The sequence below is a fragment of the Giraffa tippelskirchi genome, chromosome 6, assembly GCF_054371585.1.
Source record: "Giraffa tippelskirchi isolate mGirTip1 chromosome 6, T2T-mGirTip1v1.2.pri, whole genome shotgun sequence".
Taxonomy (NCBI): domain Eukaryota; kingdom Metazoa; phylum Chordata; class Mammalia; order Artiodactyla; family Giraffidae; genus Giraffa; species Giraffa tippelskirchi.
In genome coordinates, this window is record NC_137280.1 from 177,437,958 (window position 1) to 177,461,144 (window position 23,187).

Genomic DNA, 23,187 nt, shown 5'->3' on the forward strand with positions numbered 1-23,187 from the left:
TAATTTTATTTTGTTTGGTAACAATGGCAATTTTCAATATGGTGTTTTTTGTAGGATAGCAGGGCCTTTCTGCTGTTGCTTATAAATATTTTTCCTAATCAGTTCCTGGAGTGTTATTTTGCAAGACTGTCAGGACTGCGCTCTGTCCCCGTCACCACATGCTGCTGCTGGCCCCTGTGCCCGGTGAGGTCGATGGTTTCGTGTTTGTTGGGACCGTTCTCTCCGGTCCCTCCTCAGACGCTTCTCCGGTGCTCCTTGCGCACGCTCTAGGAGCAGGGCTGTGCGCAGCAGGTCTGGGCGCTGCTGCGGTTCTCATGTGTGCCTCTGTCTTTGTTGTAACTGGTCAAGTGGCACTTTGGCTTGACACAGTGAGTATTTTATATTAAGCCTGACCTTCCTGCCTGTAGGACTGTCTGGTTTATAATCCAGTTTTCATCATTCCTATGTATGGACTAGAGAGGGAAATAGGACTCACTAACCTGATTACCTGGCCAGGTGTCCACTAATTGTCACATTGCCTTGTGTCTTAATTGTCACATTGCTTATGTCTTATTCTTAAACTGAGAATCTCATTCATGCATTCCCTATTCATCTAGCAACAGAGTGCCCATTACATGCCAAGTAAGTTTCTCAGTGCTGGGCCTGGAAAAGTGACCAAACCAGCACGTCCTGGTCCTGTCTGTCCTGGAGCTTATATTGTAACGGTCGGTAGGACAAGGAAGGGTGGGTATCCTGGAGACTTCTGTGGCTAGGCTTATTTGAGCTGAGAAAGGAAAGACAGGAGAAAATAGATAAGAAAATTATGAAAAACAGTTAAATGAGCAGGGGCTTTCATGCCTCCCCTATATTACAGATGGGATAGTCTTTAAAATAATCATTGTGTACAGATAAGAATTCAATCTATAATCTCAGTAGTATCTCAGGCATCATGGGGAGGGGGGAGGGATAAAGTATTCCCAAATGGAGTTGAAGAAATTTAATATGCATGATTATTTGCCCGGTTGGCTGTTTCTTGGAGCCCATTTATGCCTATGGGACAGAAAATATGTAGCAAAATAAAACTGACAGATATAGGTGAAAAATTCCATTGTCTGAGTGATTTTTTTTTCCATTTAATCTTAATAATATTCAGATTAATTGATTTATAGTTTCTATTCTCTGTTCAGGAGAAGCACAGAATTTGTTTTGGCCAGTTTATTTGTGATATTTTCCCAAAGATCTGTTTACTGAAATACTGAGCTAAGGAGGTCAAATATTTATATTTGATGGCTAGAGATTAAATTCTTATTCATTCTTGACATCTCAGGCTTCCAAGTACCAGCCATAGGTATAAGGGGCTGGGGCTGGTCATGGCCTCTAGAGTGTGGCTGAGTCAGGCGATCACCAGGAAGAGAAGAGGAAGAACCAACCAGTAGTGAAGTCACGTTGGCAGGAAGAGTGGGACAAAATAGCCTTGGATTGCGTTGTGTTCTTAAAGAAATACAGTTGTCAGGAATTCCCATCTTCTTTCTTATAAGTTCTGATGTGGGCCTGTGAGAACCTGAGGATCTGAGGTTTGACTGGATGTTTGGATTTCTTTAGATACAATAATGAGCCATCATATTCTCTGTGTGAGATTGCATTAGTTGGTGATCCCCGTGGTAACACAGATGTAATTAATACCTTTTGACTTTTACACAAGGAAATCATTCATTCATTCGCTTTTAGAAATTGTGTCCTTATCCATTCTGTCATTGGTTCTGTGTTTGAAAAAACCAGATGTTTTGTTAATGCTGTAGCTTCTGTTGTATGCTTTGTAGGAAATTGTCTTTTCTCCATGCCTCTGGTCTGTTCCGGCTAACTCTGGCTTCATACTTGGCTGTTAGGTTACAGGCGTTCCGTGGTATTTGTCCTTATTAGAGCTGCTTTTTCTTCTGAAATTTTACAGCATTTTCAAAACCACCTGTCACAAACTCAGAAGTCTGTGGCACTTAAGATGTTTGCTAAAGTTCTTGACATTTATACTTCCTCATGTAGTTTTTCAATTTTTTAATTAGTTGATGATTTTTTTTCTTTCTCTGAGAAAGGTAACATTTTAGTTTTCCAGGATGGGGGATCTAGTTACTTTGTATGGTGTTATGTAAAGGAGAACCCAGTGAACAGATAATAATGTTAGAGCTTTTCACTCAGTAATGAAACATAAACTTTATAGCCTATATTATAACTGTCTCTGGAGCAGGGTGCTTTATAGTGTCTTCTGTATTCCCAGAAGCATGTGATAGTTACTGGCTTTACTTTTATTATTACTTTTGTAGTTTGCGTGATTAACTTATTAATGTCAGAAGTACTAAAGTAAATTCTGATTTTTCAGCATAACTATAATGAAACAAATACTGTGCTTAAAATAGCTGTCCACCAGTAAACGCTCATCAAGCATGTGCTCTGAGTAAAGTACTTTGCTAGGTGCTCAGCAAGATCCAGAAATAAATGAGGCGTGGCTGTTGACTTCAGGAAGTTGTCTGGGAGGTTATATCCTTTATGAGATAGAACTTCCAGAGTTACCCATGTGGCTTTGTCTTTAGGATGGGTTACCTTAGATACTTTACCATGCACGCTTTATCACCAGTGTCCCAAAGTTGAAATTCATTCACTGTTTTGTTTTGTTTTGTTTTTTAAATTAGTGTAAATACCGGTTACATTTAAAGGCTATACCTAATGTTTATGCTGTCTTACTTTTTTATTTGAACTTTTCTTACATGTGTTAATGTAAATTCTTATGTTATTTTCTCCCTAGTTTACTAGAAAATGGTCAGTTTGAAATTGTGACAGGTGGCTGGGTAATGCCTGATGAAGCTGGGACACATTATTTTGCCTTAATTGACCAACTAATTGAAGGACATCAGTGGCTGGAAAGAAACCTGGGTATGTATCGGTGTCTTTCTCTCTCATACAGACTGCTCTGTGCTGTGCTCACTCGCTCAGTCGTGTCCGGCTCTCTGCGACCCCATGGACTGTAGCCCACCAGGCTCCTCTGTCCGTGGGGATTCTGTCCACGGGGATTCTCCAGGCAAGAATACGGGAGTGGGTTGCAATGCCCCCCTCCAGGGGATCTTCCTAAACCAGGGGTCGAACCCAGATCTCCCGCATTGCAGGCAGATTGTTTACCATCTGAGCCACCAGGGAAGTCCAAAAATACTGGAGTGGGTAGCCTATCTCTTCTCTACAGGGTCTTCCCAACCCAGGAATCAAATCAGGGTCTCTTGCATTGCAGGCAGATTCTTTATCAGCTGAGATATCAGGTACGCCCTGGTAGTTCATGTGGACTACTTTGGGCAGTTCATTTTGGGAAAGGTGTGATGAGGTCTTTTATTTTTAATAATTAATTTTTCTAGGACTGATTATTATTGAATAATTTATTTTTCATCGATTTATGTTTTTTGGATCGTAAACTCAGTTACATAGGTATAACATGGTCACTTTTAGGATCATCTACCTTGTTTCACCTATCATTTTATCAATTTTTAAAATTAATTTTAGTATTTTCTCCTAAAAATATCCTACTGGAATTTTAATCATATATTAGTTAAGACTCTTGATCATAAAAGGCAAAAGCCTAATTTCCTAGCTTAAGCAAAGGGGAAGCAAAGAAGGAAAGGAAAATACCGGTTTTGTCACTGAGAGTCCCAGAGACAGGGCGGCTCCAGGACAGCCGGGACCCGGAGGACGCAGGCTCTGCTGGGTGGGTGCTGTCTCCTGGCCCTGCTTGCTTTTGCGTCTCCTCCTGGTGAGTGCAGTGGCCAGAGACAGCCAAGACTTTGGTCTTCCTAGCCTAACCGGAGGAGTCTGCGTTTAATACCTTGCCTGACTGGCCCACTTTGGGTTAGATGCTTATTTCCGAGTCAGTGTATTGTGGCCAGAGATATAGGAGCTGAAATCACTGAGACCTGGTTAGTTCGATAGAAATGGTCTTGAGGAAAGAGATTTGAGGCAGGGTCAGCCTCACTTGAACCATATGAATGGGTCCTGTAAGGGGAGAAGGATCCTGAACTGATAAAATCAATTCATACAACTCATAAGAACATGGGACTAATTGAAATCTTTGTGATATATATTTGCATTCTGCATCATGGTATTATGGGTGGTGGCTCAGTAGTAAAAAATCTGCCTGCCAATGCAGGAGATCCGGGTTTGATCCCTGGGTCAGGAAGATCCCCTGAAGAAGGAAATGGCAACCCACTCCAGTACTCTTGCCTAGGAAATCCAATGGGCAGAGGAGTCTGGCGGGCTACAGTCCATTGGGTCACAAAAGACTTAACGACAAAAACAACAGCAAACAGCATGTGTGTAATTGTGTTCCAATATTTCTCAGTGCAATTTTGTAGTTTATAGTAAATATACATTTTTAATTGAAATTATTTCTAGATATTTTATTATTTTAAAATATTTTAAAAATATCCTGTTAGAAATGAAACTCCCCAACCCCATTAATATTTACTTTTTATTTTGGAATAATTTCAAATATAAGCATTGCAAGAGTACTACAAAGAACTCCCATAAAGCCCCCAATCACACTCACCAGTTATTAACATTTTGACACATTTGCTTTTCTTTTTTCTCTTTCCATATTGTTATTGTTGTGATTCTTATAGAGTAAGTTGCAGATACCATAGAGTTAACTTGGCAGGTCAGATATTGCTGTCCTTAGAAAGGTCTTGCTTGCAGAGTTGGTCTTTGGTGGATGTCTGAAGAGTTGAATTCTTAAATGATGAGTAACTCACTGTGTTTAAACTGCTTGTAAAACCAATGTAGTATATGATAAAGACTTGTTTTCCTTCTGGGAGTCGAACCATATTATGAACTAGACAGAGAGTACCCCCATAACCAGACTCCAGTGAAAACCTTGGATACAGTCTCTAGTGAGCTTCTTTGGTTGACAGCATTTCAGGTTCTGTCACTGTGCATTGGTGGAGCAATGAACTCCGTCTGGGTGATTTGTCAGAGAGAGAACTCTTAGAAGCTTGGGCCTGGTTTCCTGTAGACTCTGCCCTGAGTGCCTTTTCTTTCTGCTAATTTTTCTTTGTATCTTTTCACTATAATAAACGATAGCTGTGAGTGTGGCTACAGAAGTCTGGGGGTGGACTTAGGGACCCCTACTTAGTGCCACTTTTCTTAAATATTGAGTTGGCCAAAAATTTCCTTCAGTTTTTAAGTAAAAATAAAAGACACACTCTTGATTTCCATCAGGAACCTTACTGAACAAAGTATTCACCATTTTGTCCCACCGCCTTCTGCCGTTTCTCAGGCAACTTTATAACTCTGTTTTCCCAAAACTTTTTATCTTTTTGAGCAAAGAACTGTTCCAGGTGCCTTTTTATAGTCTTCCAGGGAATTGAAACTTTTTCCATTAAGAGAATTTTGTAAAGACTGCAGTAAGTGGATTTTGTGGACTTTTTCTTTATGTTTAGCTTTTATGGATGTGTCATTTACATGCAGTGCAACATATAAATCTTCACTGTAGAGTTCTGACAGATGTATATACCCATGTAACCCCATTGTCATCATTCTAGAAAGTTCCCTCATCACCCCCCACCCCCGCCCCGAATTTCTCCCTGCGGCCAAGTGCTCTGTGATGCTATCACTGTAGATTACTTTCACCCATTTAAGGGATAACACCTTTGGATCTGACTTCTTTTGTTCGGGATAGCTTTTTTCACGTTGTTTCATAAGTAGCTATTATCTTACATACCATAAAAGTCACTCATTTAAAGTGTACAGTAGTTTTTGGTGTTGTTACATAATTGTGTAGCCATAACTACCATCTGTTTTAGAATTTTATCAACATCCCCAAAAGGAACCTCTTGTTCATTAATAGTCACACCCCTTTCTGACTCCTTCCTTCTCTGTCCTACGCTCAGGTGACCACTGATCTCCTTAGTGGAACACACACACACACGCACGCACACATGTGCGCGCACACACACACACGTGTGCGCGCGTGCACGGATTTGACTCTTCTGGACATTTCACATAAATGGAATCATACAATGCGGCCTTTTGTGATTGGCTTCTTTACTTGGCATAATGTTTTCAAGGTTTATCCATAGCATGTATCAGTGATTTGTTCCTTTTTATGACTGAATAATATCCTCTTGTATGGATATACCGTATTTGTTTATCCATTGTTTTTCCACCTTCAGCTAAGGGGCGTTTAGCTTGTTCTCCTTTTTAGCTGCTGTGCATGTCTGTGTGGCTCTGTGTGAGGATGGACGTTCTCCCGGTTGGGCTGTGTCCCTGGGAGCGGAGGAATCTGAGAGCGCCCCCGAGGATACTGGCCTCCTGGCTGTGTCCCTGGGAGCGGAGTCTGAGAGCGCCCCCGAGGATGCTGGCCTCCTGGCTGTGCCTCTGGTGGCGCTCCCAGTCGTCTTTGCTAAACAGTTCGGAGCCGCTTGTTTTCGGCACTGTTTTTACATTTGGTTTTGGGATACTTTTTAAAATTATTTAGTCTTTGGTTGTTAATTTCTGTTTTTATAAGTTTTATTGTATAAAACCGACCATTAGAAACTTTAAATTTGAGTTTCTAAGGTTATCTTTTGCCTAAAATATGCATTTTGTAACTGTTCTCTGACTCCTCTTAAGTTCTAATATTAGATATATTTGGATTAATTATGTTATTCATATTGCTGATGTTTTGATTTTAAGTCTGATTTGCCAGCACTTAAGTGGTATGTTTTACCCTTTTTAATGATTATTTCCTGTAACTTTTCTTACTTTTACTTTTATGTATTTTAACAATGTTATTCTTACATGAAAACACAAAATCTTTCCTGGTTTTTATTGACACGTGCCCTCTTTTTAAATTTTGGATTTTTCTTATACTGCATTTTCCCTTAAATCTGTCACTTAGCCTCTTTTAAAAATATTTACTTATACCAAGACAAATCCTGGCAGGATACTGGGTTTCCCTCTAAATCTCTCCAAAGCTTTCACCTCCTTTCATATCAGTTTTAAAAAACTCTCTCTTTCCTCTGTCGTTATATCTCAGGGACTCCTCAATCTGTTGCGGCGAGGTTGCTCCATCCTGTATATTGGGTGATTTTGATTGGAGAAGATCACTGGTGATCATAAAATCTCAGACATCACTGTAACTTTTCATGTTGGTTTTTATTCTTATTTGTAAGCTTATTCTGCCCTTGTTATTCTGGACAATATATGAAGAGGTGAAGTCACTCAGTCGTGTCTGACTCTTTGTGACCCCATGGACTGTAGCCCACCAGGCTCCTCTGTCCATGGGATTCTCCAGGCAAGAGTACTGGAGTGGTTGCCATTTCCTCCTCCAGGGGATATTCCTGACCCAGGGATCGAACCCAGGTCTCCCACATGACAGGCAGACGCTTTACCCTCTGAGCCACCAGGGAAGCCCTGGACAACATATACTCCATTTTTTAAAAAAAATTATTTTAATTGAAGGATAATTACTTTACAGTATTGTCATGGTTTTTGCCATACATCAACATGAACCATTTTATAGCTTAATTTGACTTAATTTCAAATTTGTAAAGAGTTGCATGCTAGTATTTGGGAAGGGCTCCTATGTATACTATATAGTTGACTCTCCATATTCACTGGTTCTGCATCTGATGATTCAACCAACCATGAATGTAAAATAATTGAAAAAAATTTTTCTGGTAAGTTCCAAACAGCGAAAGTTGAATTTGCCACGCCTGGCAGTTACTTAAATATTAGCTTGCTGCAAAAGTAATTGTGGTTTTGAATCCTGAATTTTAAATCATTGTAACTAGGCTCAAACACATTTTTTTTATCAAAATAGAAACCATTACAATCAACACATTTTTGCCAATGAGAAGGTTGTTTATTCCTGTAACATAAAACTTTGTGCCTTGAGAGGTGACGAACTCTTGGAAAGCACTTTCTGTATCCTGCTGGTTGTGGCGGCGTCTTCCCTGCTGAAAGCGGTCGTGGTGCTTGACAGAGCGGTAGTCAGTTGGCGGCGGGCCAGGTGAATATGGCGGACGAGGCAAACCTTGATAGCCCGGTTTGTTCACCTTGTGAAGCGTTACTCGTGTGGCGTGCGATTGGGCGTTGCTGTGGAGAAGCACTGGGTGCTCTCTGCTGAGCAGTGCGGCCGCGGGCCTGGCAGGGTCTGGTGCCGCTCATCGATTTGCTGAGCGCACTTCTCAGAAGTAGTGGTTTTGCCGGGGTTCAGAAAGCTGTGGTGGAGCAGACCATCAGCAGTTGCACAGTGACCATGACCCTTTTTTTGATGCAACTTTGGTTTTGGGAAGTGCTTTGGAACTTCTTCTCAGTCCAACCACTAAGCTGGTCTTCGCCAGTTGTCATACTTTTCTCCACCCATCACAATCTGATCAAGAAATGGTTTGTTGTTGTTGTGTAGAATAAGAGAAGATGACACTTCAGAATAAAGCTTTTTTTTTGCTTTGCGGTCAGCTCATGAGTTACCCACCTACTGAGCGTTTTCACCTTCCCAGTTTGCTTCGGTGCCGAAGGACCATGGCCTGGTTGGCGCTGAGCTCTCTGGCAGCTTCTCGGGCAGCTGTAAGGGGACCAGGCCTGACACCTGCTCTCGGGTGTCACTGTCAGCTTCCCACGTCCGGCCACCACGCTCTGCATCTTCAAGGGCCTCGTGTCCTTTGCAGAACTTGTGGAAACACTGCACTGCATGTTGATTAGCAGTTCCCAAGTCAGATGTACTGTTGATCCTGTGAGCTGTCTCTGCGGCTTTATGACCCATTTTGAACTTGAACAAGAGTTCAGATTTGCTTTTTGTCTTGCATCATTTAAAATACGTATAAAACAAACAGCAAGTAATAAGTCATTAGCAAAAACATAAAGCAAGAAATGTGCATTAAAATAATGTGTGACAAAACCACATTTAAGAATGTATTCCAGTATCAAATGGGCACAGTTCAGCAGTGCAAAATGGCAATTAGTTTTGCACTAACCTTACAGTGTTTACACTGTGTTTATGAGAGTGCACGTCAGCATTCTAGGAATCAGCGAACTAAGATGGACTGCAATGGGCGAATTTAACTCAGATGACCATTATATCCACTACTGTGGGCAGGAATCCCTTAGAAGAAATGGAGTAGCCATCATGGTCAACAGAAGAGTCCGAAATGCAGTTCTTGGATGCAATCTCAAAAACGACAGAATGATCTCTGTTCGTTTCCAAGGCAAACCATTCAATATCACGGTAATCCAAGTCTATGCCCCGACCAATAACGCTGAAGAAGCTGAAGTTGAACAGTTCTATGAAGACCTGCAAGACCTTTTAGAAGTAACACCCAAAAAAGATGTCCTTTTCTTTTTTTTTTTTTTTTATACATTTATTTATTTTAGTTGGGGACTAATTACTTTACAATATTGTAATAGTTTTTGCCATACATTGACATGAATCAGCCATCGGTTTACATGTGTTCCCCTTCCTGGACCCCCCACCCACCTCCCTCCCCATCCCATCCCTCTGGGTCATCCCATTGCCCCGGCCCTGAGCCCTTGTCTCATGCAAGATGTCCTTTTCATGATAGGGGACTAGAATGCAAAAGTAGGAAGTCAGAAAACACCTGGTGTAACAGGCAAATTTGGCCTTGGAGTACAGAATGAAGCAGGGCAAAGGCTAATAGAGTTTTGCCAAGAGAACTCACTGGTCATAGCAAACACCCTCTTCCAACAACACAAGAGAAGACTGTACACATGGACATCACCAGATGGTCAACACTGAAATCAGATTGATTATATTTTTTGCCGCCAAAGATGGAGAAGCTTTATACAGTCAGCAAAAACAAGACCAGGAGCAGACTGTGGCTCAGATCATGAACTCCTTATTCCTAAATTCAGACTTAAATTGAAGAAAGTAGGGAAAACCACTAGACCATTCAGGTATGACCTAAATCAAATCCCTTCTGATTATACAGTGGAAGTGACAAATAGATTTAAGGGACTAGATCTGATAGACAGAGTGCCTGATGAACTATGGACAGAGGTTCATGACATTGTACAGGAGACAGGGATCAAGACCATCCCCATGGAAAAGAAATGCATAAAAGCAAAATGGCTGTCTGAGGAATCCTTACAAATAGCTGGGAAAAGAGAAGCGAAAAGCAAAGGAGAAAAGGAAAGATATTCCCATCTGAATGCAGAGTTCCAAAGAATAGCAAGGAGAGATAAAGCCTTCCTCAGCGATCAGTGCAAAGAAATAGAGGAAAACAACAGATTGGGAAAGACTAGAGATCTCTTCAAGAAAATTAGAGACACCAAGGGAACATTTCATGCAAAGATAGGCTCGATAAAGGACAGAAATGGTACGGACCGAACAGAAGCAGAAGATATTAAGAAGAGGTGGCAAGAATACACAGAACTGTACAGAAAAGATCTTCACGACCCAGATAATCACGATGGTGTGATCACTCACCTAGAGCCAGACATCCTGGAATGTGAAGTCAAGTGGGCCTTAGAAAGCATCACTACGAACAAAGCTAGTGGAGGTGATGGAATTCCAGTTGAGCTATTTCAAATCCTGAAAGATGATGCTGTGAAAGTGCTGCACTCGATATAGCAGCAAATCTGGAAAACTCAGCAGTGGCCACAGGACTGGAAAAGGTCAGTTTTCATTCCAATCCCAAAGAAAGGCAATGCCAAAGAATGCTCAAACTACCGCACTATTGCACTCATCTCACACGCTAGTAAAGTAATACTCAAAATTCTCCAAGCCAGGCTTCAGCAATACGTGAACCGTGAACTTCCAGATGTTCAGGCTGGTTTTAGAAAAGGCAGAGGAACCAGAGATCAAATTGCCAACATCCGCTGGATCATCAAAAAAGCAAGAGAGTTCCAGAAAAACATCTATTTCTTCTTTATTGACTATGCCAAAGCCTTTGACTGTGTGGATCACAATAAACTGTGGAAAATTCTGAAAGAGATGGGAATACCAGACCACCTGACCTGCCTCCTGAGAAACCTGTATGCAGGTCAGGAAGCAACAGTTAGAACTGGACATGGAACAACAGACTGGTTCCAAATAGGAAAAGGAGTACGTCAAGGCTGTATATTGTCACCGTGCTTATTTAACTTATATGCAGAGTACATCATGAGAAATGCTGGGCTGGAAGAAGCACAAGCTGGAATCAAGATTGCTGGGAGAAATATCAATAACCTCAGATATGCAGATGACACCACCCTTAAGGCAGAAAGTGAAGAAGAACTAAAGAGCTTCTTGATGAAAGTAAAGGAGGAGAGTGAAAAAGTTGGCTTAAAGCTCAACATTGAGAAAACTAAGGTCATGGCATCCGGTCCCATCACTTCATGGCAAATAGATGGGGAAACAGTGGAAACAGTGTCAGACTTTATTTTTTGGGGCTCCAAAATCACTGCTGATGGTAATTGCAGCCATGAAATTAAAAGACTCTTACTCCTTGGAAGGAAGGTTATGACCAACCTAGACAGCATATTTAAAAGCAGAGACATTCCTTTGCCAACAAAGGTCCGACTAGTCAAGGCTATGTTTTTTCCAGTGATCATGTATGGATGTGAGAGTTGGATGGTGAAGAAAGCTGAGCGCCGAAGAATGGATGCTTTGGAACTGTGGTGTTGGAGAATACTCTTCAGAGTTCCTTGGACTGCAAGAAGATCCAACCAGTCCATCCTGAAGGAGATCATTCCTGGGTGTTCATTGGAAGGACTGATGTTGAAGCTGAAACTCCAATACTTTGGCCACCTCATGCGAAGAGTTGACTCATTGGAAAAGACCCTAATGCTGGGAAGGACTGGGGGCAGGAGGAGAAGGGGACGACAGAGGATGAGATGGTTGGATGCATCACTAACTCGATGGATATGGGTTTGGGTAAACTCCGGGAGTTGGTGATGGACAGGGAGGCCTGGCGTGCTGTGATTTATGGGGTCGCAAAGAGTCGGACATGACTGAGCGACTGACCTGAACTGAACTATATTGTTTCAAATATTATGTGTAATCTGGATATGATTTAAATTACGAGCATACCTTATTTTACTGCGCTTCACAGATGTTATGTTTTTTATAGATTGAGGATTTGTCACAGCCCTGTTGAGCAAGTTTGTTGGTGTCATTTTTCCAACAGCCTTTGTTCACTTCGTGTCTCTGTGTCACATTTTGGTAATTCTAGCAATGTTTCAAACTTTTTCATTGTTGTTATACTTGTTAGGGTGAGCTATTATCAGTGATCTTTGTTACTGAGCAAGACTTGGAGAAGGCTCAGATGATGGTTAGCAATTTTAGCAATAAAGTTTTAATTTGTTGTGTTTTTGTTCCAGTTTTATTGAGATATGATTGAGGTACAGAATTATTTAAGTTTAAGGTATACAGCATAATGATTTGACTTACATATATCATGAAAAGATTATGTCAATAAGTTTAGTGAACATGTCATCTCATAGAGCTAGAAAATTAAACAGAAAAAAAATTTTTCCTGTCATGAGAACTGTTGAGGTTTAACTCTGTTGACAACTTTCATGTATAACATATAGCAGTGGTCACTGTGTTTATCATGTTGTACTTACATTCCTTTACATTTCTTGTGAGGTTGGTTAAAGTGGTGATAAACTTTCTTCTTGTTTAGTCACTAAGTCATGTCCGACTCTTGCAACCCTACATTCTGCAGCCCGCCAGGCTCCTCTGTCCATGGGATTTTGCCGGCAAGAACACTGGAGTGGGTTGCCATTTCCTCCTCCAGGGGATCTTCCTGAGCCAGGGACTGAACCCGCATCTCCTGCACTGGCAGGCGAGTTCTTTACCCCTGAGCCACAACGGAAGCCGGCTCCTTGGAAGAGACCTGATACTGGCAAAGACCAAAGGCAAGAGGAGAAGGGGCAGCAGAGATGAGATGATTAAGTAGCATCACCGACTCGATGTACGTGAATTTGAGCAAACTCCGGGAGAGAGAGGAGGACAGAGGAGCCTGGCGTACAGCAGTCCCTCGGCTGGCAAAGAACTGGACATAGCTGACCAGCAGCATTACGTTGCTAGTACTTAGTTATCTTATAGCTGGAAGCTGCACCTTTTGACTACCTTCCTTCAGTCCCTTCTCCTCCCACTCCCACCTTTGGTCACCACAGATCTGATCTCTGTGAGTTTGCTGCTTTTGAAGTATGATTGATCTGCAGCACTGTGTTCCTGATACACAGCATTGTGACTCCGTGTTTCCATACATTTCAGATATGAAATCGCATGCTTGTTTTGCAGCTGGAGGTGTGTGCCTGGCCTCCCTCGCCTGCTCCTTTCTTCCTGCCCGTCTCCCCCCCTGAAAACCGCCTGGTTCTCTGTGTCTGTGCCTCATTTCTGTTGCCTTGCTCATTTGTTTTTAGTTTCCACGTGTCAGTGAGATCATACATTGTGCGTCTTTCTCTGTCTGACTTATTTCCTGGGGCACGTGGCCTCAAGCCTGATAAATGTTGTCAAAAATGACAAGATTTCGTTCTTGTATAACCTCAGTAGGGCTCTGTTGTATATTTGTATGCATACACACATAGGTGTGTGTGTCTATGTACATGTGTGGGTATGTATATGTATCCACTGATCCACTGATGGACTCTTAGGTTGCTTCTGTATCTTTACTGTAAATAATGCTGCTGTGAATGTGGGGGTCCATGTATCTTTTCAAATTAGTGTTTTTGTTTTCTTTAGATTAATTCCCAGGTGTAGAATTTCTGGGTCATACGGTAGTTCTCTTTAATTTTTCAGGAATTTTCTGTCCTGTTCGCTATAGTGACTGTACCAACTTACATTCCCACCAGCAGTGCAACGGTTCTCTTCTCTACATATAGTTTCTTTTAACTGAAGTATGTACAGTTTTTTAGACAATGCTCTTGTACACTTAATAGACTATGTAAACATAACTTTTATGTGTACCGGGTAACATTTTACTGCGATACTCACTTTATTGCAGTGGTCTGAAATTAAACCCTCAATATCTCTGAGGTATGCCTATATGCAATAGGATGTGTGTAGGTTATATGCAAATATAATACCGTTTTATCTAAGGAACTTGATATCCAAGGATTTTGGTTTCTTCAGGAGTCGTGGAACAAATCTCCCTTGGATACCAAGGGATGGCTGTAGTTCGATTCACATGCATGTTTTTTTGAACCATTTGAGAGTAAGTGGGAGACATCTTGTCCCTTCATCTCTCAGTATTTGTGTTATTTCCTAAGAAACAGAGATGTTTTCTTAGATAAGCAGAAGATAGTTGTCAAATCAGGAGTGTTAACAACGATACCACAATCTAGTTCACAGTATATTCAAATCTTGACAATTGTCTTAGTAATGGTCTTCAATAAAAGATGCTTTTTTTTCCCCTCTCCCAGTCCAGGATCACCTATGATGTCTAGTTGTCACATCTGTTTGTCTCCTTAACCTTGGTATTTTTTTTTTTGAGGAGGTCAGACTTCTGTTGTAAAACATCTCTCAGTTTGAGTTTTTCCCCTTATCATTAGCTTCAGATTATTTCTCCGTCTCATCTGTCTATGTAGTATGACCAGATCTGTTGATTCTCCCGGACTGGCGCCGCAGTCCTTTCTGAGCCCCAGCGTGTTGTGTCAGGAAGCGTGCCGTCTCTGTTCCCAGGCAGTGGTGCTGCCCTGGATCGGCATGTCTTAAGTGTCTTCACTGCTCCTTACATTTCCGCCCTTTGTGGGAGATACATTGAGAACAGGTAAAAATCCTCATCAGGCGTCCGTATTTTAGTTTTAGGATCTGCTGACTTTCCAACTCCACCATTCCTTCTGTAACTATTGGTTTTGTTGTTGTTTAGTCACTATGTCTGACTCTTTTGTGACCCCATGGACTGCGGTCCGCCAGGCTCCTCTGTCCGTGGGATTTCCCAGGAGAGAATACTGGAGTGGGTTGCCATTTCCTTCTCCAGAGGATCTGCCTGACCCAGGGATCACACCCACACCTCCTGCATTAGCAGGCGATTCTTTACTGCTAAGCCACCAGGGAAGACCTAATTATTCGTAAGCATTTTACTAAAAGGAAGAGCTTTCTTTTTTATTTCTTCTTTGTGAGCTTGTGGGTTTTTATTTTATTCACTGGGTTCTGGTCCAGTACAACTATTCTTTATTTTGATGCCCCAGTTATCCCACATTTGGCCAATGGAAGCCCCTTCCAGCTATCTCCTGATTTATTTTTGTAGAATATGTTTGCATGACTCTTTGGCCATTTCTTTACTTTATGCCCCCAAGAATCTGTTCTAGAGTTATCTTGTACTTTCCCAGTCTCAGCCCTGAAAGAAGCTGTTTCTCTGAGGTTATTTTTTATAGAGCATAGCATTTAGAGGTCAAAATCTAGGAGCAAAGTTCTGCTAATTGATACTGAAGTGTTACTGCATCTAGGCCTTCCTGGTGCAGTGAGCTAGGAAATGTGTGTGTGTACAAACACACACGCACACACACACATATGTAAGTATATATACATATAGTTTGTTTAAATATGTATGTGTGTTTGTGTGTTTGTTTGTATATTTATTCCTAAGTTAGTACTATATCTCCTATTTCAACTCAGTATCATAGGGTCCATTCTACTCTCACATTTACAGGAACTATTTTGTAGTTCCTTCTCTCAAAAACATAAAACCTGACTACTGTACCTAACTAGTGTGCTCAGTGTTGGAATTAATGAAAGTTTCAGAATTGCTAAACCTGTGCCACCACAAAAAAACCCAAATTGCTAAATAGGTTCAAGATTTCTTTATAATTTTTTGGAGGTAAATCCTATATGTGAAATGGGCAAAATTTATGTGGCAACTTCTTTGAGTTTTGACACACACTCCTGGTTCTCTGACAGTTCGACTTTTCCTTCTCGGTCTCCTTTGCTGGCTTCACCTTCAGTATTCTGCAGCGTTCTCTCCGTTTTATGTTATTCTGTGTGAACACCTTGCATGGTAATCTTTACAACTATAATCAGGATCAAGATTAACTCATTTGTGTAATCCTAGGCCAGTGTAATCCTCTCCTAGCCTTCGGTGTATGGAAAGTGCTAAATAGCTGTTTGAGTGAAAAACATGCGCGGTTAGATTACTTATGTCTGTGTATACGTAGCATATAGAAGCCTTCTTTGAGGATCCTGAATAAATAAAATATTTGCATACTGCCCAGTGAATAATCTTATTTCATTAATTCTAACCTGTGCGTTTATTATGTTGATTTTTTTATATGTTATCTTCTGTGAAATCGAGGTATATCTTTAGTCCTTTACCAGAATTGGTGTGAGTCAGGTGTGAAACATTCCATTGATTCCTTCTTGATAACAAGTGCCAGCACTGGAATGTCTTAGGATTTGTAATGACATAACAGCACAGTTATTTTGGCCAGTTCGGCTACTGAATTATATGATGCTCTGGCACTGTTGTACGATATAAAGCTGGCCTAAACCCCTTACTGTTGGGGTTGGAGAGTACAAGCTGAGATGACGCAGATTAGCTGTCTGTGCTGTGTCAGAGCAGGTTGCAGGACTCTGCAGCCCCACAGACGCGGGCCTCTTAGATCCCAGAGGGCAGTGGGCCGGTGCTGTCTGCTTCTCTGGCTGCACCGACCACAGCAGCTCTCTAGTACCCATCGGGTGACAGAGTGCTCACTTTCGCTCCAGCCGATTCACTTCCAGTGTGAGTCACCCTGCCTGGGAGGGCTGCGTGGCAGAGTCCTCCTCTCGGGGGTCTTGCAGGGAGTCTCACTAAGGGTGGTCTGGGCAGCAGTTTATCTTGGAATCCAGGAGACCAGGGAGCTCAGGTGTGTTTGAATGTGTTGTGACTTCTTCTTTTTCATTTATCAATTAAAAAAATAACACTTATTTTCTTTATCAACAGGTGTGAAACCTCGGTCTGGTTGGTCTATCGACCCGTTTGGACATTCACCAACAATGGCTTATCTGCTAAAACGTGCTGGATTTTCTCACATGCTTATTCAGAGAGTTCATTATGCAGTTAAAAAACATTTTGCATTGCATAAAACACTGGAGTTTTTTTGGAGACAAAATTGGGGTATGTAGGGTTAGATGAAAGTGGAAGATCTTACTTGACCTAGATATTATTTCACAGCGGTTATGACCTCTTGCTGTTCTGGGTTTTATTCAGCGTGTCAGTCTTGAGAATCAGGTTGCTCAAAGATATACATCATTATTTTTTCAGTGTAATTGTGTCAGGAGTCTTTTAAGCATTGGTAAAAATAGTTATCTATAGAACATGGTAGATTCTTCTAAGCCTAAAGGAAGTAAACAAAATAAGAAATTAGTCTTTTGCAACTAATGCTTTCATTTGATTCTATTTTAAAATGTACCCATTTTACCACAAAGTTGATTGCATTAAAACTGATCTTTATTTAGTCGCTAAGTCATGTCCGACTTTTTTGCGACCCCATGGACTATAGCTCTTTGGACTCTTCTGTCTATGGAATTTTCCAGGCAAGAGTCCTGGAGTGCGTTGCCATTTCCTTCTCCAGGGGATCTTCCTGACCCAGGGATTGAACCCGTGGCTCCTGCTGCGTATCCTGCATAGCCGGCTGATCCTTTACCACTGAGTCACTGGGGCCTCCCCGCCAGGGTTTCTTCCTGTGTCTCTCCTGTCTCTGTATCTAGCTAGAATTGCCTTTTCGAACCTTCATCTTGCCCTCCTGGAACAGCTGTCCTGTTTCCTGTGTCACTTGTTTTCACACTGTTCTTGGTACCCAGGGGACCCGTGGATGCACGTCTCCAGCTCTGTGCTGGAGAAGGGGTGACAAGATTCGGACCTCCTGAGAGGCCTCTGCCTTTCCCAGCCCCCAGGCAATTCAGAACACCTTGTCTTCTTACATACTTTTATGTAGTGAGTCCTTATTATGGGACATGCATTGTGTTACATGCTTTATATTCACTCTCTCACTGAACCTTTGTAATTATTGTTAAGTTAGGTTCTATTATTATAGGACCTTTTAAATGGTGAAAAAGTGGAGACCATTTGCCAAAAATCATACAGGCACTAGGTACGAAGCCTCGATCTAAATCCAGTTCTGTGCTCTTCCAAAGCCGAGGCCCCCTAACCTATAGCATCTACTGCCAACTGTATCAAGTTGTCAGTAAAATTTCATGTGAAAAAAGGATTTCATTATTAAGATTGTACAGCCATTACTGCATTACATCATAGTTGCTTCTCTGTGTGATCCAGACCCTCATGAAGTGTTTCCGTAGCATCATTTGTAAATTTAGACAGTATCTTTCTCATGTGTTTTTTTCCCCAAAAGGAAACCTATTAACTGTATAACTTATTATTCTGGAAAACTGAACCTGTAGGGAAAACAGGAGCTTGTGGGGGATTGCATCTTATATAATTTTATCAGATGCTTAGGAGCATATTATTTTTTTTTTAGAAAAAGGATCATTTATTTGAGGAAGCCCTACTTAAACTATTGCTTACATTCAAATTGCTTATAAATATCAATTGGCATAAAATTAATTCTTTTATATACTTAATACTGTGCTAAGAAGAAATACAGAAAACGTCCTTGCCTGTAAAATTCTAGTCTAATTTGATGAAAGACTAACACCAGCAAATGCAGCAGGTAAACTGAAATGTGTAAATGAGCTGCTAAATAGTATGGTGGGCCGACCCGATGTATTCGGACATGTTGCTTGAAAATGATGTTTTGGAATTAAGGTGAGCTTCTTTGTTTGTTCTGATTGTTAATGAAGCAGTTGTTTTCAAATTTTTTAAATGTATGTAGTGCTTGTTTGTTTTTCTTGTTTGTCTGTATTATAAAAGCAATACGTTGCTGAGAATTGGAGATCTGCATGTAGAGAGGAAGAGGTTTTTACAGGTCAGAATTAAAAAACAGAAAATAGCCACTTTTTAACTCTTATGAAAGCCCTCCAATCTGACTTTGTGGGAGGCTGCTGGCCTCTCGAGGGCAGTGATGTCAGCACATACTGGCACTGAGGTTTCAATTAAAAACACTTCTGTGTCGGGAACCAGTACTCATTTTCTGTATCTTTTCTGTTTGCTTTGTTTTGATTCTTCTCTTTGCTTTTGAAAATTATTTTTACCTTTCCTCTGCCTCCAAGGAGAACAGTCAAACTGGCCCTTCATAGGTAAGGGGCCCTCTACAAACTCTCCTGAGTGCACTTATTTCTCGTCACTGCAAGACGAGTATGTCCCCAGTATTTTCACACGCCCTTCCTTCTCCGTCTCTTATTCTCCGGGTTCCCCGTTTGGCTGCCTTCTTGTTTTCTTCACACCCGGGCTCTGCAGCTAACGGTCCCTCTCAGAGTCCCTGCTCCCCGAGGCAGGCGCAGATGTGGCGGGCGCTGGCAGCCAGAGGTGGCCGTACTTTGGAGGAGCTGGTTGTAACTTCTGCTCATTTATGTCCTTCCAGCTCAGCAGATGCTGCTTTAGGATGGGGCCTTTCTGTTTCCGTTGAGTTTAGATAGAAGATGTCTAGAGACTGAGACACGAGTATCATCCTTCTGGCCGGTGGCCATTGAATGCTGCTGGGGCGTGTGAACTAGTAGTTAGAGGGGTCGTTGATTTAGGATGGAGCTTGCGCTGTGTATGTGTAAAGCACTGGCATTTTGAAAGTTTGGGGATGAAATCTGTAAATTTACACAGGTCTGTCTGTTGCTCTTGGTTGTAGATCTGGGATCGGTCACAGACATTTTTTGCCATATGATGCCCTTCTACAGCTACGACATCCCGCACACTTGTGGACCTGATCCTAAAATATGCTGCCAGTTTGATTTTAAACGGCTTCCTGGAGGCAGATATGGTTGTCCCTGGGGAGTCCCCCCAGAAACCATATATCCTGGAAATCTTCAGAACAGGTATGAAAATATGCATTTTATAAGTCAGCATCTTGAACAGGTAAGTATTAGTGGCTTGTTGCTGAAGGGTTGTATAAATGGGCGTTGGTAGCCAATATTATCCTTATTCAAGGCATTCAGTCAAACTAGATTTAAAGCAGCTGAAAAATGCCAGAGCCTTGACTGTTTGTCTTCTATGTTATAACTTAATGGAAAGTGAACAATAGTAGATTAATGTACAGTGGATAACCTATTATACACTGTTATTGTGATCTCCTTTGCCTTTATTATAAAAGCCTCCTACTGTGTTTGATTGATTTCATATACTTTTGTTGATAATAAAACTTATGGTCTCTATGGTATAAATCGGTAAGAAAAGCAACCCAATTGCAAAAACACATTTATTGAAATGGATCACATAAACAGTGTAATTATCTGTTCCCTTAATAACAATTTCAGTAATAGTGAATGCTGCCCAGCCCTGATGAATACATGTCTTTGCATCTTTCTGATGTTTTTGACTTACTGAAAACTTTAATTAGGAATATTTATTCTTAAAAATTGTTAATTAAAAATCAGGAAATGAATTACTTGTTTTTTCTTAGAAGAAAACTGTCCTAAAGATGGAAGCATCTCATTAAACCAAGCTACCTATACTTCTAATTCTGGTCCTTTTAAAAGTTTAATTTCTTCACTGTAAAATTAATGGTATGTAATACACTAAAATAAAACACTGTGTTATAATATAAGCCACTCAACTCTGCCAGAAAAATAATATAGCCTTTTAAATAAAGTAAGATTGTTGCTCTGTGCTCAATAAAATCTATTTTTAAAAAAGCATGTGTGAGGATGAAGGTATGATTTGGGTCTCCTTGCACTGAGTGTGTCCTTGTGGCCATAAAGGAGATATTCCAGTGTGAGCCTCTCATTGCTGCAGACATAAAAGTATCTTAGCATGGCAGTCTTCTTGAAGCCATGCATCCTTTCTATATATCAAAATCCTGGCTTTTATAGTTGTTTTGAAAAAAGTATCCCAAGATTTGGGATCTATTTGGTTTCTTTTTTTTGTTTTGGTTCCTGGAGCGGTGAAGACCCTGAACAGCCTGCTAGGGTCAGGCTACGTAGACATAAGAGGATAATCCAGTGCATCATGTAGCAAAGGTGCAGTGGAAAGGCGCTGCTGGTGGGTTGGTCAGGGTCGGGGGATCCCCGCCTGCCTTCTCGGGAGAAAGCTGTTTGCCACTAAGTTGGGTTTGCACGCCTCTTCTTACTCCAGTGGCCAGGGGCACCAGGAGACCTCTTGAAGGCTAGCTCGGGGAATCCCCACGCACCCATAGGTGGTGCAAGGCCCCTCTTTTTCTTTTTTGTGTGCTGCTGAGAGTACCTGAGAACCATTCTATGTAATCCTGTTGATGCGTCATGGAACCCTTCAGAGACTGCCGACACCGCTCCCCCACCCCCACTCAAAAACACACTGTGTTCAGTCCTAGTGGTTCTGAAGGTGGCTTCCAGGCACCAGGGACATACAGATGAATGAATTGATATAATGCTTATGTGGACTTTTTTGTTTTTAGCTTATAAATCTTGAAGTCTTAGTTCTACTGGTTATTTCCCATGCAGATGTCACTTTCCTTGTGATGTCAGAGATCAAACATGGACATTCCAGTTTAATGGCACTGGATTTTTTAATACCCTAAAGAGAATGATTTTTAACTATAATGTACAGGTGGTACATTCAGTATGTTTAGTTTATCGGGTTTCTCTACTTTGAAGATAAAGAAATTCCATTCTTTATCAAGTTTGGTTTTAGGTCTCAGTTCAGTTCAGTCGCTCAGTCGTGTCCAACTCTTTGCTACCCCATGAATCGCAGCACGCCAGGCCTCCCTGTCCATCACCAACTCCCGGAGTTTACCCAAACTCATGTCCATCAAGTCAGTGATGCCATCCAACCATCTCATCCTCTGTCATCCCCTTCTCCTCCTGCCCCCAGTCCCTCTCAGCATCAGGGTCTTTTCCAATGAGTCAACTCTTCGCGTGAGGTGGCCAAAGTATTGGAGTTTCAGCAGCATCAGTCCTTCCAATGAACACCTAGTACCATATAATTTGGGCTTCCCTGGTGGCTCAGATGGTAAAGAATCTGCCTGCAATGCAGGAGACCTGGGTTCAGTCCCTGGGTTGGGAAGACCCCCTGGAGGAGGACATGGCACCCCACTCCAGTATTCCTGCCTGGAGAATTCCATGGACAGAGGAGCCTGGTGGGCTACAGTCCATGGGGTCACAAAGAGTTGGACACGGCTGAGCGACTGATACTCACTCACCGTGTATTTTACGTATGGTAATGATTTACAGGTCAGGTGATTTATGTTTGTTCCAGTCAAGTTGCCCTTTCTTACCTGATAGAATAAGTGAAGAGCAAACTGCAGCTGCACGTCTTTACCTGTGATGTTGGTCGATGCATTTGTCACAAGTTTGTCGTGTATGTCGTGAGTGTCCGCTCCCCGCCTGGTTGGCGGTGTGGTCCCTTGGCTTTCCCAGCACTGACACTGTCTGAGCGAGAGCTGGGGAGTCTGAGGGGTGCTGGGTGGAAAAGGCGCTTCGTTCGAGTCTGTGCTCGCTCTCCTCTGCCGTGTTGCACACATACGCATGCGCAGCGTGCTGCATCCGGTAGTGCGCCTTGGGATGCGTTTTTATGCTGGCTGCCTGGAGGATCTAGCTGGATGCTCAGATATACTATCTTATATCTGTGATTTATGTACATATTTTTCCTCTTATTTCTTTAGGTCTTATACATCTTCCTATGTGATTAATCTCATTGTATGTGTGCTTTTTAATTATAAGTAATAATGTAACATTGTTTTTTGGAAAATATGGAATATTAGTAAATTACTAGTAAAAATTAAGTTGTATATTGAATGGTAATCTCAGGAAACTAAGTATTATATGTTAACTAAGAATATTATGGTTATATTTTACTCACCAAGTTATTAAATTTTTGCTAATTTAATATTTGCAGAACAATTTCAGAGACCATCAATATAAAAAGAGCATATGAGATTCTAAATTTAGTTCAGTGATTTTTCATAGTTTCTGTAAAATGCCTCTTTCCATCGTTGATGTTCTTTGAGATTTCTTCATAAATTTTTATATCGTGAATTAGAATCTACTTCTGGATAATCCTTGAAGTGAAATTTGGAATCCTGAGTAGAAGAGCATATTTGTCATCTATCACTGTTTTTTAAGCTTTGGCAGTAGAAACATGCAGAAGTCCTCAGGGCTCATCTGCTTGTTTAATTTCACTGTCAGAAGCTCTTCCTCTTACTTTGGGTTCCCAGACTTTCTCAAATGGTGCCCAGTTCAGCGTCTCCCAAAGGGTTTTCTAC

At 41.4% G+C, this 23,187-nt stretch overlaps 1 protein-coding gene across 3 annotated transcripts in view; it reads left to right on the top strand.

The window, feature by feature from the left end:
* The window catches only part of MAN2A1 (mannosidase alpha class 2A member 1), a 188,144-nt gene that overhangs the window by 69,534 nt on the left and 95,423 nt on the right, over positions 1-23,187 (top strand). For all 3 annotated transcript variants that reach the window (XM_081505363.1, XM_081505362.1, XM_081505364.1), the window contains exons 5-7: positions 2,774-2,901; positions 16,848-17,021; positions 19,642-19,828. In XM_081505363.1, coding sequence (XP_081361489.1) covers positions 2,774-2,901; positions 16,848-17,021; positions 19,642-19,828 — 489 coding nt within the window. The remainder of the gene's footprint in view (positions 1-2,773; positions 2,902-16,847; positions 17,022-19,641; positions 19,829-23,187) is intronic.